Source organism: Nematostella vectensis, chromosome 14 (assembly GCF_932526225.1).
Source record: "Nematostella vectensis chromosome 14, jaNemVect1.1, whole genome shotgun sequence".
Classification (NCBI taxonomy): Eukaryota; Metazoa; Cnidaria; class Anthozoa; order Actiniaria; family Edwardsiidae; genus Nematostella; species Nematostella vectensis.
The window spans coordinates 13,411,368-13,424,110 of NC_064047.1; the positions used below are offsets into that span (position 1 = coordinate 13,411,368).

General features: G+C 40.6%; 2 protein-coding genes across 3 annotated transcripts; one reads left to right on the forward strand and one right to left on the reverse strand.

Moving 5' to 3' along the window:
* Positions 1 to 939: 939 nt before the first annotated feature.
* LOC5503976 (tripartite motif-containing protein 45) lies at positions 940 to 11,953 on the reverse strand. 2 transcript variants are annotated; one of them, XM_048721330.1, is made up of 5 exons: positions 11,840 to 11,953; positions 8,622 to 8,822; positions 6,518 to 7,439; positions 5,102 to 5,344; positions 940 to 1,802 (listed from the first exon to the last, which is right to left on the reverse strand). In XM_048721330.1, the coding sequence occupies exons 2-5, from the start codon at positions 8,805 to 8,807 to the stop codon at positions 1,444 to 1,446; spliced, it is 1,710 nt and encodes a 569-aa protein (XP_048577287.1). In that variant the 5' UTR covers positions 8,808 to 8,822; positions 11,840 to 11,953; the 3' UTR covers positions 940 to 1,443. The 2 variants fall into 2 exon arrangements, with proteins under 2 accessions (XP_048577287.1, XP_048577288.1); XM_048721331.1 differs by lacking the exon at positions 8,622 to 8,822 and having other exon boundaries at positions 11,840 to 11,935.
* A 50-nt stretch (positions 11,954 to 12,003) lies between these two features.
* LOC5503650 (60S ribosomal protein L24) lies at positions 12,004 to 12,631 on the forward strand. Its single transcript, XM_001624600.3, has 2 exons — positions 12,004 to 12,087; positions 12,364 to 12,631. The coding sequence occupies exons 1-2, from the start codon at positions 12,004 to 12,006 to the stop codon at positions 12,613 to 12,615; spliced, it is 336 nt and encodes a 111-aa protein (XP_001624650.2). The 3' UTR covers positions 12,616 to 12,631.
* The last annotated feature ends 112 nt before the right edge of the window (positions 12,632 to 12,743 follow it).

The following is a 12,743-nucleotide window of genomic DNA, read 5'->3' on the forward strand; positions in this document are numbered from 1 at the left end:
AAATACCGTTAAAATGGCGAATAGTGACCGTGGTGTGAATTAACTAACGTTTGAGGCCCTCCCCCAAATCGCAGCTCAAAATACGTAACCCTCCCCCCAAACATACCAGCACTCCCCCCACCCCCCGTTAAATAATTACTCTTCCCTACAAATAAAAACTGTATGGGACAAGTTAAGGTGTGTCTTGGGCATGTTTTCGATAAAAAGTGGTTTGATTTTGGGATACCTTGATATACTAAAAAAAAGTAACAACTCTATTCACTGAAAAAAGTGTCAATCTTCTAGCACGGCACACGTCTCGATAATAGGGACTCTCTTAAACGGGGTCAACAATTCACCGGAAGAAACTTTCACTCAGACCAACCATCACTATTATTCTCCCAATGACGAAGGCAGGGCCCCCTGAATGGTCGATGTCCGATATTCGTATATTCTCTCATAATAATGGCAACGTTTGTATGCTCGCGCATATTCTTATTTAAATAAAACGCAGTGCTTCGGTTGGAATGTATGTTCATCAGAACATATGAAACGGATAAACCACTACAAATACCACAGAAAAGACAGAACTCCAGGAAAATTTCACTACACAAAAATGCGATACCCGAATTTTATACCCCAAAATACGTGACTTATTACCCCCCTCACAAGTGTTATAATGCCATAACGAGGAGACTGTGCATCCAAGAATAGGAGGCTACATACATGCAACTTTATTTCTCCACAAATTTCTATACATTTCAATAGGTATATTACATTATACATGTATATGATGTAATAAAAAATAATATAAAAGGTGACGAGTGCCCATGGTTAAAATGCTTAACCAGAGTCACCATTCAGGCCCTAAGGGAGTGTCATCCCTCAAGACTCAGGATACCTTAATTTAAGGTCCCCAATTGATTGTCATATAATCCCCCCTTACCCTCAGCTTAATTATTGAACAGACTTCTCCCCTAAACTATTTCACAATCTTGTATATCTAAAAGCCTCGCTTTAAATGGCTTATTACAGCAGTAATCCGTCACAGATTTTGAACATCAAAAATGCATTGTTTTTGAAAGCCAGTTAAAATAATCAAAACTTGTAAGCTGCACTGGTGTTATAGAATCCTGAACTAAGCTCATACACACTTCAAATAAGGCTGCACTAAAGAATCCTTGTGCCCGCGTTGGCTCATGGGTATAAAAAAATGAGCAAATTCAAATTTAAAACTGATTTTTTTTTTCATCTTTTTTGTGCTTTTTACCACTTGCACTGGGGTTTTCATAACATGTGGTTTTGTGATTTACATGCTACCCATGATGCATTCGCGGGTCACAACACATGTATTTCCACAATACATCCTAATTCAAAATCAGTAATTTCATGACACAGTACCAACTAACAAATATTTATACATCTTTATGTCTATTGTCACTTTACAGGCGTTCAAAGCTGTATTCAGTCCACCACCTCGTGAAACACCTCCATTTCGTCGGGTGTGAATGTCCAGGTGCCAGCAAAGACGTCACACGGGCGATAAGATGGGACGCCCTGGGGACGAGCGTACTTGTGTGGCTCCGTACAGGACTCTTCATTACCCCCCGCGTTGTCAGCGATGTACAGGTCACTACCACAACCAAACCACGGATCACCAAACGCCGGATCACCACCAAACGCCGGACCGCAACTTGTGTGGTCACAAATGGCCTGTTCATCTGGCGTGCGCCTCAATGGCAACTTTTCAGGGCGGTAGCCATTCTTGTTACACAGTGTGAACAAGAATGACCTGCTGGAGGACTGCCATCCACGGTCACTCACTTTGAAGAACATAAAACAAAATGCGTTATTTTTATAATAAAAACTAGAATAAATACGACAAAAATTGTGTTTTGGTATATCATAACAGCTGAACTCGTATAATTTAAATTCTCAAATGTCAGAATTGTCACTTTTCGTTAGTATGACCAAATAATAATAAAAAAAATAGTAAAAAAGCTTCTATGCATTCATGAATTGTGTCTTTTCCAGTTAAGATCTGCTTCTTGCGACCCGCGGGGTTTCCACCCTCCAGATATCGGCACTGAAAAATATTACTTCCCGGCTTGCAGAAATGTCCAATTTTTTCATAAAGAGGGGGGAGGGGAGGGGGAGATAGCCCTTTTCGAGGATAGAAAATAAGTTAAAGTAAAAGATCTTATAACCCCCATCCCATTTAAGCCCCTGTCTATAATAATTAAGCCCCCACCCCTGCCTGATTTGGGTTTTTTTTTTTTTTTTTTTGTACAAAGGAAGTAATATAAATACTTATTAATAGCATCTAAGACTTTATAGGAACCAAAATACCTAGTGTCGGATCTGAAAAAAAAAATGAAATAAGTCCCCTGTGTAACCAAGCAGGTTTCTTCGGCACTAAAAAGGAAATAAGCGACAGGGGCCTATCAGAGATTTTACGATGATTTATTAGAGGCCGTTTTCGTAGCCTACCTGTAGGCTTTGATAGTTTTTCCGGCACTAAAACCCCAAAAACACAAAGTTCGAGGCGGAATTCATATCTTTTGATAAATAAGATACTAGTTATCATAATATTATTATATTAAACTACAAAACTATTTTGTCGCGTGATATATCTAGGGACATTAATCTCTTACTCACAACCCTTAAATGGAGCTTCAATGGAGCCTTTCGGGAATGTAATTACAGTCACAACAAGGGTGAAAAGAATTATCTGCGAAATTCTTTATAGGTAAAAAAGCAAAAAGAATCATAAAACTATTGAGATGATTAACAGTAATGATACAAAACTCCCTGCTTTTGTATTAATTAATATCTGAGGCAATTCAACAGTAGGCAAATAACAGAATTACTAGAAAAATAAATTTGCCAAGATATCAGAAATTCTTCTAAATTGCTCGATTTTAATAACCTTTACTTCTAGTATTGTCCAAGGACAAATCTAGTTAGTAAATTGCTCGATTTTAATAACCTTTACAGCTAGTATTGTCCGAAGACAATTCTAGTTAGTTTGAAAACATTTCCCTGCACCAAACAGCAAAATTTAACGGGTTCACCTTACGTGTTGCAATGAAAGGGGCTAACAAACTATTTTTTATTTGTCCATCCGATCCTTTTATCAGAAGATATGCGTAATTACATATTTGGTGGAAGGGGGAGGAAAAAGTAACAAGTATTGTCTGCCAGAGAAGGAACCCTACCACCGTCCTACTTGTATTCGGTTCATAAGATGATGTATTGCAAACGGGCTTTGTCGGGTTCATATAAAAAAAGGACATCGTGACCGTCCACGGGAAAACGTACACTAAGGTTTTCAAACTCGTGGGCACGTGCACGGGCACACGCTGTTTAAACGGATTTTTTTTCCGTGACCACGTTACTTTTTTCCGTTGACACCGATTTTTTTTCCTGTGGCCACGGAAGGAAAAGCCGTGGGCACGCGGTAAAAAAGGACGTTAAAAAGAATTTGAAAGGCCGTTGACACGGCTGTCAAGATTCCGTGTCTACGAATCAAGCACACGGATCGCGAGTCGTGAATGTTGAACTATTCGGTTGAATCTTCCGATTTAAGTGAAAGTCGTTTTCACAACTTTGAGTCGTTGTGGTGGTTACGGCTTGATGTTAGGTAAACAATAAACACCGAAATCGGTATCAAACATTCACTGATCGTGGCCGCTCTAGTGAAATGGCACAGAAATAAATGAGAAATACTTATTCCTTAGAATATGTGGGTTAATTTGGTGTGTGTTATGTAGCGATAACACGTAAATACAGGACGAGAGTTTTGTTATGAACTAGTCGCGGTTTCGGCTTCTTGTTAGAGAAAAAAAGAAACTCCGTTGTTATCAGACATTCGCTGATCATGACCGCTCTTGTGGGATCTTACAGATTTTATAATTCCTCATATTCCTCATAATTCGAGGATTTACTTGATGTGTGTTATTTGCGGATGTGTACGATAATGCGTAAATAAGGGCGAAAGTTGTGTCATCAACTAGTGGCGATTTCAGCTTGTTTTTAGACAAACTAGAAGCTCCGAAGTCGGTATCAAAGGTTTACTGATTATGGCCGCTCTAGTGAAATCGTACAGAAATAAATCAGAAATACTTATTCCTCATAATACGAGGATTTATTTTATGTGTGCTATATGTGTATATGTAAGATTGCGTAAATAAGGGCGAAAGTTGTGTCATCAACTAGTGGCGATTTCAGCTTGTTTTTAGACAAACAAGAAACTCCGAAGTCGGTATTTTTTAGCAATTTCGCGCACTTTTCGAACATTTTGTCGCTTGTTTCGTCTTCGTTGTTGATCATAGTTTTTCTTGTTTGATTTGATACTCGAGATGGTTGGATTTAAATACTTCGATATCGATAAACTAAGCTTTCTTATCAAGTATGCTCACTACTCTACGGCAATCGACGTGTTTATCTATGGAAAGAAGAGGAGGAACGGAGATAAACAGCGACAAAGAGTTGGCTGTAGTTTTAAATTGATGTTTACTAACTTCCCGCGATTTAAGGGAATAATGCATGGTCAAACATAACGCGGACGCTTCAAAACTTTAACGTCCAGGATCCCGAGAACGTGATCATTAAACAGTTTCGGAGTTTAATGATAAAAGACTTAGAATTTTAAGCAGTTTAAGAGTTGAATGATGAATAAAAATCCTCATTGACCTTCATTCAAAATCTTTGCGGCCTATCATCCGATGTCCACGACGTACACTCGATCGTCTGCAATCCTCCATACGACTTTGAAAGCCGTGAACTTAAGTCTTCTCTACAGTTTAAAAAAATACTGAAAGTCGTGGGCTAAGATTGTGCAACCCGTGTCCACGTAAAGAATATCCGTAGACACGGGAAAAAAAATCCGTTTAATATCCGTTTGTTTTTGGCGTTTACACGGAAAACCTAAGTGTACGTTTTCCCACGGACGGTCACTCATGAGATGTCATCCTCCATCTCTTCCTAAGATTTACAAAAAGTAACGACACAGTTGAGGTAATGGACAAAAATAGGGCAAATGCTTTCTTTGTACAATAATGATCGGAAGTCCCGACCCTCACCCTGCTACGGCCCTTCTCGTATTCGTTAGTGTACTCACTTGTCCACGCTACGTCAGAGTAGCCACCAAACACGTATCGGCCCCCAACGCTCACGAGTACGATGTTCGGCGCTTTGCCGTTGCATTTTTCATGGAAGGTCCTGGCAGCCCAGCCATCTCTTTTTGCAGAGAAACATCTGACCCAGCGACTTTTTGGACTCTGCTGCACGGGCTGCAGGAATCCCAAGAGATCTCGGAGGTACTCTGGACCTTTGCCGCTGAGGATGGCGGACTTCTCAAGAACTGCAACGGAATTACACCATCCAGAGATATTATAGATAAAGGCTTGTACTTCATGGTATGTCCATATTGTATCCTTCTCCTCGTATTGAGCGATAACGAATTGGAAAACTAATCTTATGAAATACTTGCCTCGGGATAATCACGAGTATGTCTAGATAAGGAGATAAGTGTAATAAAAAGTAAAAATTTGGGGTAAACATCAACAGAAAAATACTCAAACAGGAGGCAATTCCCTAAAAATAACGATAGAGGCAAACAAGAAAGTTGTCAATGTTCTCGACGTCACGTTGGATCTCGGGAACCAATCGTCCACAGAGAAAGCAATCACCCTAACAACCCTTATCAAGAACATTTCAATGCGGGCAAATAAACGTCTCAGCGAGATCTCTTCATCTGCAAAATGCTGAACAGAGCGGTGCCGGGATACCAACATGTGCTCGACCGCAGTGGATACCAGCACCGCCTGCAGTTCCAACGCCAAAAGACCAAGCAATAGGCAGAAACTGGAAATCACCCGTAAATCTGAGCGATGCAGCTACAACTACGCACTTACAAAAAGTTTGTAAATGCGCAAAAAGGGGACCCAGAGAAACCTGGAAATAGCCTGTAAATAGTCTGTAAATTGGCTGCAAACCTTTGGGATGGAACTAAAGCTTCCCATTGCATAGATTTTCCAGACTATTTTCAGGGTTTTCTGGGTCCCGTTTTAGCGCATGCTCTTGGCATCCCTTCTCCGAATACGGATTATTTCCAGTATATTTACAGACATTCAAAGACTTTCTGTCATTGTGAGAAGACTCTAAACAATCTACATACTATTTACAGACAAATATGGCAATTCCATGGTTCAGAAATATATCTAGTATATATAAAGTCCAATTTTCGGTTAATTTCCCGTGTATGTACAGGCTATTTTCATACACCGAAACATGACACAGCTAAAAGAGAATTTACCTTGGCCTTTATAAACTGAGATTGTCTTTGACAAAGAATCCCAATACTCCTCGTTCACGCCTAAATAAACACCATCCCCTCCATCCATTGTATGAACAGTACCGCTTTCGAACATATGCACGTGCTCGCGAAAATTGCGAACAACGCAACAACAGCTGTTACTGTTAGAGAGGATTACAGTTATTCATAATCAGGACACAACTGTATTGGAGAATTTACCTGTATGCTCAGATTCACCAACTGAGACTTGGCTTGATACATCAACTGAGATCTTCTTTGACATGGAACTCCAATATTCCTGATCCACTACAAGACGAACTCCACCCTCCATACAAGGCTGATCCACGGGTTTCTCTGCTAGACTCGATAGCTGGGATAGCACTTCATTCCTGATGGACAAGACATCCACATCATTTGCTTCCCTGCACATTCTCTCAGCAAACTCCAAACTGCTACGAGCACTTGCAAGTCTCATGGATAAATTCTCTCTCTGGGCAGTCAGCTGCTTCTCTTGCTTTTGACAAGCTGACTCGATCTCCCCTCTAAGATCTGATCGCATCTTCTCAAGAGCCCCTATCTGCTTATCAATAAACTGATCCAGATTCTTCCTGGTTACAAGTTTATTTTCGTCAAGATGTTGTTGAGCCTTTTCAACCAATGCCATCGCCTGTTCAATGTCGGTCAGTTTTGATGTAACTTTTTTTGCTCTTTCCAATATTTCTTCTTTCTCTCGAGCGATAACGTCACTTGTGAAAAGGTAGTCATGATTTTTATGATCAACAACGGTGCAGTCGCGGCAAATTACTTCCTTACAAGATTCGCAAAACAGTTTCAGCTTTTTACCCTTATGTTTGGTGCAGTAGGAAGTTTTGCTCATTGCTAGTAACTTTCCGCTTTTGATCTCATCAAGACTGAGGATAGTATGGTGTTGCAACGGACGAAGTCTCTTATGAGCCGAGATACACTGCTCACAGACAAAGTGATCGCACTCGTTACATCTCCCTTGGGCAGGCTCGTCACTATCACACATTTGACAAACAGTTTTCTTCTTGGAGTCTTCAGATGTCAACAAAGGAAGAACAGAGATAATACTATTGATCATAAAGTTCACCTTCAAACTCGAAACATCAGCCGGGGAAATCTAAGAGAAAAAAAACAGGGTTAATAAAATTCGCATATCGCCATTTAAAAATCAAAAGGGAGGACCATTTTAGATCAGCCTTATTGTGGTCTATACTACGATGGATTGTATTAATATAATAATTAATTCTTATCATTAAACTGTTTAATACTCATAAACTATTAGGGAATGGATATAAATTTCTTGTGGAAAGAATTCAAGTTCACAGTGATTCGTACATATTTAGGGAAAGTTCATTTATTATCCCGAGAGGGGGGTGGGGGGGTGGGGGGTTCGTGAGGATTTTGATAAAAGTAAGGAAAAAAATTAGTTGCCCCCCCTTCAGGTGGAACGAAATTTTCCATGCCCTCCCCCCCTTATGCCCCGCCCCTCGAAAAAAAACCCGAAAAAAGAAGGAGCAAAGAAGGGAACAGCAACGCCAATGTTGAAGGAACGCGAGCAAGGAATTCGCTGAAAACATTAATTCGGAAAAAGTGAAGGCACTCAATTTCTCAAATGTGCGACTAAATCCAGGTTGTCAACCTGATAAGGGTTGTTGCTATAATTGACACAGAAGAAGCAAAAAGGCTTTTTGTTCTTCTCCACGCGAGAAAAGCGCAGCAGGAGAAAAAAAAAGAAAGAGAGAGGAAGACAGCTTGTAGCATTAGAGCGTTTTGGTAATGATTTCAAATATGGAACATAAGCATATAGCGGAAACCATGAAAAAAAAGGTGTATACAGGTTTACATAGCATCGATGAAACGTAGTTTAATACATATCCTTGACTCATGGATTGTGCATGCCAAAAAACTGCCGCAAACCGAGACTCTTTGAAGCAAGAAGTCTGATTTGACACTTGGTCAAATTATTTAGAAGGGACAACACCCAAAGAAATCAGTGACCCGCCTTTTTAAAATCCACACACATTCGGCACCTTCGCCTTTAGACCTCAAAAATTTCTCAAGGCCCACCCACAGTATCCTCACCCACCCCCCCCCCCCCCCACAGTATCCTCACGCCCCCCCCCCCCCCCCCCCCCCCCTACAACCCCTACCTCGGGATAATAAATGAACTTTCCCTTAGTTCTCAATTGAAAAGCACTATGTTGTTTAAATCAATTTGTTTGTTGCAGCAAAACGTTTGTTACACAAGTTGTGCCAAGGTCATTTAACTAATAGATGTATTTTTGATATGACAGATTACCTGGAATCCCGCCTTACAGAGGGGGCACACAAGTTTTCCTCTCCCTTCAGAGTGCACTGCCAGCTCTTCCAGGCAGTGCCGACAAAATGAGTGGAAGCAAGGGAGCACTCTAGGATCGTTGAAGTGCTCTATACACAAAGAGCACGTCACCTCATCCTCGAGGCGCCTGCTGGCAGATGTTGCCATTTCTTCAAGAAAAAACTAGAAGAGCATAAGAAAATGGTTATTCCATTGCTACTCATATCAGCCTTAAAAACACTATCAATATCCCTGAGAATTCTCTTATTTCTGTGATGATATACATAAAAAACTATGAATTATCAGCGCTGGAGAAGTTGCAGTCCAAAGCAGTTTTGGGGTAGGTATTCAATGTTTATTTTATTGTATTATTTTCGCGATTTTGGTGCAAGAAAATCAAACAAAACAATTGGAATTAAAATGTGCTTTCATGTTCAGAACTGTAACAAACTGTAACAGAAACATGCGTGAGCTTATTAAATTTCAACGCATCCCAATTTTCATGAAACTTAACTTTCGCGTCACTTTTTTTTCAAGAAATTGTTAAAACCGCAAGATTAAAGTGACGCGAAGATAAAGAAGAATAAGGTATACTATACCAATTCTGCACCTGTTGGACATATTTTCTACCTTATGACTAGGTGAAGCGAAGATATTAAGTTTATTTCCGAGTGGTGGAAACAATATTTTACGAGTGAGCGCAGTGAACGATCTTGTTGACAATTTTCAGCACCGGGGGGGGGGGGGGGGGGGGGGGGATGGGGGAGGAGGAGAGTGTAACACACATTAGGGACCTTCCCTAATGAGTTGAACCTTTTTTTTCATATTGAACCATGAATCACCCTAAGTGGTAGAAGAAAAGCTGTCCTTCAACCAGTGGAATGCTTGGTAATTAACATGTCTTTCTCTCGCCGAGTGTCACAAACTGTGCGCGAAAATAAGGCCTCCCGGATTTTGTGTATTTGTCAGTTTATTAGCTATGAACCCAACGCTTTTAGAATACACCAACTAGAGGTCTATCACAAATCATGCATTCCGATTGGCTGAGCTACTAATGGTCTATTAGTGATAGACGATGAGTAGAGAAATTCTCGGGAAAAAGGCGGCTGAATCGCGATTTGACGAAGTTAGCGACGACTTAAGGGACGTCCCTGCTTCAATAAACTATAAAGCAAGTCAGAAGAAAAAGTACCAAGGAAAGATAGAACTGGAAGACACTGGAAGACGCTCATTTGAGCGTAAAGTCGGGCTAGTTGGCTAGTAGGAATGTACAGGACCCGAAATGATCCCAGGACCCGAAACGATCCCAGGACCCGAAATGATCCCCAAAAGTACCCCAACTGATCCCGGGACCCGAAACGATCCCCAAGAGTCCCCGAAATGAACCCCAAGGAATTGCAGTAATGGACAACAAAAGGAATGTGTAAGGATTGGCTTTCAGTTTTAAAAACAATTGAAACATTTAGCTTTATTTATGTTATTAAAAGGAAATTTACATTAACTAAAACTATTGTATTAAGATATTAATATACGACTGCGGGGGAAATACAGTGGTTGAGTCAGAAATTGGGGTCAACTTACAATTCCTGTGATAGTAATTTGAAGAACACGGTGTGGATAAAAATTATTTTTACATAAAAAGCCAAAAAGAAAGGATAGGACATGCTGCTTTTCATAGGAAGCGAAATGGGTTAAGGTTATTTTTTTGCATGTTTTTATTCGGCGAATGAAAGACCTATCCTATCATGAGATCATGCCGGGGTGTACGCACGACTACACGAGGAAATTCAAAACTCACATAATATTGCTTTCAACAAATGCCACATCCTCTTAATATTTTGCATCGGTAGTAGATGGGTTGTTTGTTCGAGTGTATTACTCAGTGTGCTTTTGTCGTCCCATCTTCTCGGCCAAACCGGCTGCCTAAATATAATGTGTCGGTAAATATTCGCTCGTGTAAACAAGAATTTCGTGGTGAAATACATGTTTGGTTGTCAAATGAATATTAATTTTTAGGGGTGATGTTTACCGGAAATGAGAGTCATGTGTCGGAACCGCAAAATGTTTAGAGTGTGATGGAAGGTCGAGAGTTTGGTTGATCTGAGCAAAGCTGTGCTATGTTTATGCTGTATTCCTTTCAGTAGCAATTGAAAGTTGTGTATTTGTTTTGGACTCTGTTTATGTGTTTAACGCCGGGCAATGTAATAAATAGAAGTATTGTATTGGAATTTAATATTTTTAAGTCACGTTGTTTAGAAATTGAGTCGCTGTTAACCCTTAATTATTATGCTTCAAGAATTGCAAGTATTTCTTCTGCTTTCCCTTTGTCCATTACCGCAATTCCTTGGGGTTAATTTCGGGGACTCCTCGGTATCGTTTCGGGTCCCAGGATCATTTGGGGTACTTTTGGGGATCATTTCGGGTCCTGGGATCGTTTCGGGTCCTGGGATCATTTCGGGTCCTGTACATTCCTACTAGCCAACTAGCCCGACTTTACGCTCAAATGAGCGTCTAGTTTACAATAAGTTTACATTTTGCAGAATGGAAGCCAATCAGAGTTAATTTATCCAAGAAAAGAAATAAAGAAAAGCTTAATCGCTGTCTCCAAGTATTTTATGCTTTGGTTCGGCAAAAGAATGGCAAATACAATGGTTTATTTGCAAAGAAACTTAGGACAGCTCGCATACTACTAAACCGTGCTTTCTAATTCGGCCTTAATTAAGCTGCTTAGTGAGGCGGCACCGAGCTTGGCTAGTCAGTAAAGGCTGACTTCGACAGCACGATTCAGTCGCATGCGACCTGTCTACGACATGTCTTAGCCCTGAATAAACACTACGAATTTTTCAGTCGAGCATCGTAGCCGAGTCGTAGGTTGATTTACACGACCCGAGTTGTAGATGTGTTGCGGGCAGTCGCATACAACTAAATCGTGCTGTTTAGATCAGCCTTAATAAATCAAGTATAGATTGCCAATTAGACATGCGAAATACAAGTCTTTGGGGAAAAAGTAGGTTAAACATAATCATATCGAATTCCTCAAATGTTTCGTAAATCGAATCGAAAGCGGAAGTGAAACTCATTTCATGTCACCTCTTCAGCTTTATCACGCCGAAGACAAATGAATAGATTCACTTTTAGACGCCTTACAAATAAAGGAACAGCTAATAGCTAAAATAGGGTGGAAAACGCGATATAAATACCTGTTTCTTGTCGAAATCTTCTCAGACGAATCCTAACTTACAATGGAAGCGTCTGATCAACCCTTCGGGAAAGACGCAAAGGGATCTAGACCCTAGTCCCCCACGCAGTCAGTCAGACCGCCCCCTGTCACGCAAGCCTGAATTATTCTATTTTCTATAACTATATGGTTGCCAGGGCGCTAAGACAAGCATCTGTCTATGGTTGCCAAGGCGCTAAGACGAGCATTATGGAGGGATATGGTTGCCAGGTGCTCATTATCAATAAGTGAACCTTTTGAGTCTTTATTGAAAATACTATCGGATTTTTTTTTTATAAAAGACGGTCCCTCTGTTTAATCACCGCCATTTCCCTTTTTGCGGTTCTACATCTGCTTGGACATGAAAGCGCGGCGTTTCTGAATATATTTTGCAGTTTTATCTGTAGATAGCACAAATCAAACTTAAATAAAAGGGAAGCTATTGAGCCATTGCATTAAATGGCAGCGTGATTGGCCTTCTCTAACATGAACCTTAATATCTTCAAGGTGTTCAACTTCTTAAACAAGAGATGTGAGCGTGCCCTTCTCATGAGACGCAACCCCCGTGAGGTGACCTGGACTGTTCTGTATCGCCGCAAGCACAAGAAAGGCACCCAGGAGGAAGTGTCCAAGAAGCGCACCCGCCGTAATATCAAGTTCCAGAGGTCTGTACAGGGTGCGTCTCTTGACAACATCCTCGCCAAGAGAAACCAGAAGCCTGAGGTCCGCAAGGCGCAGAGAGAGCAAGCTATCAGGTGACTAGGTTAACCATGTTTACCCATGTTTAAGGCACATTTTGCTGTGAACTTATCACATCTTATAAATGGAAGATGGAAGATGTATAGCTGATACTGATATTAATAACACAAATTTAATAGAACCTCAGG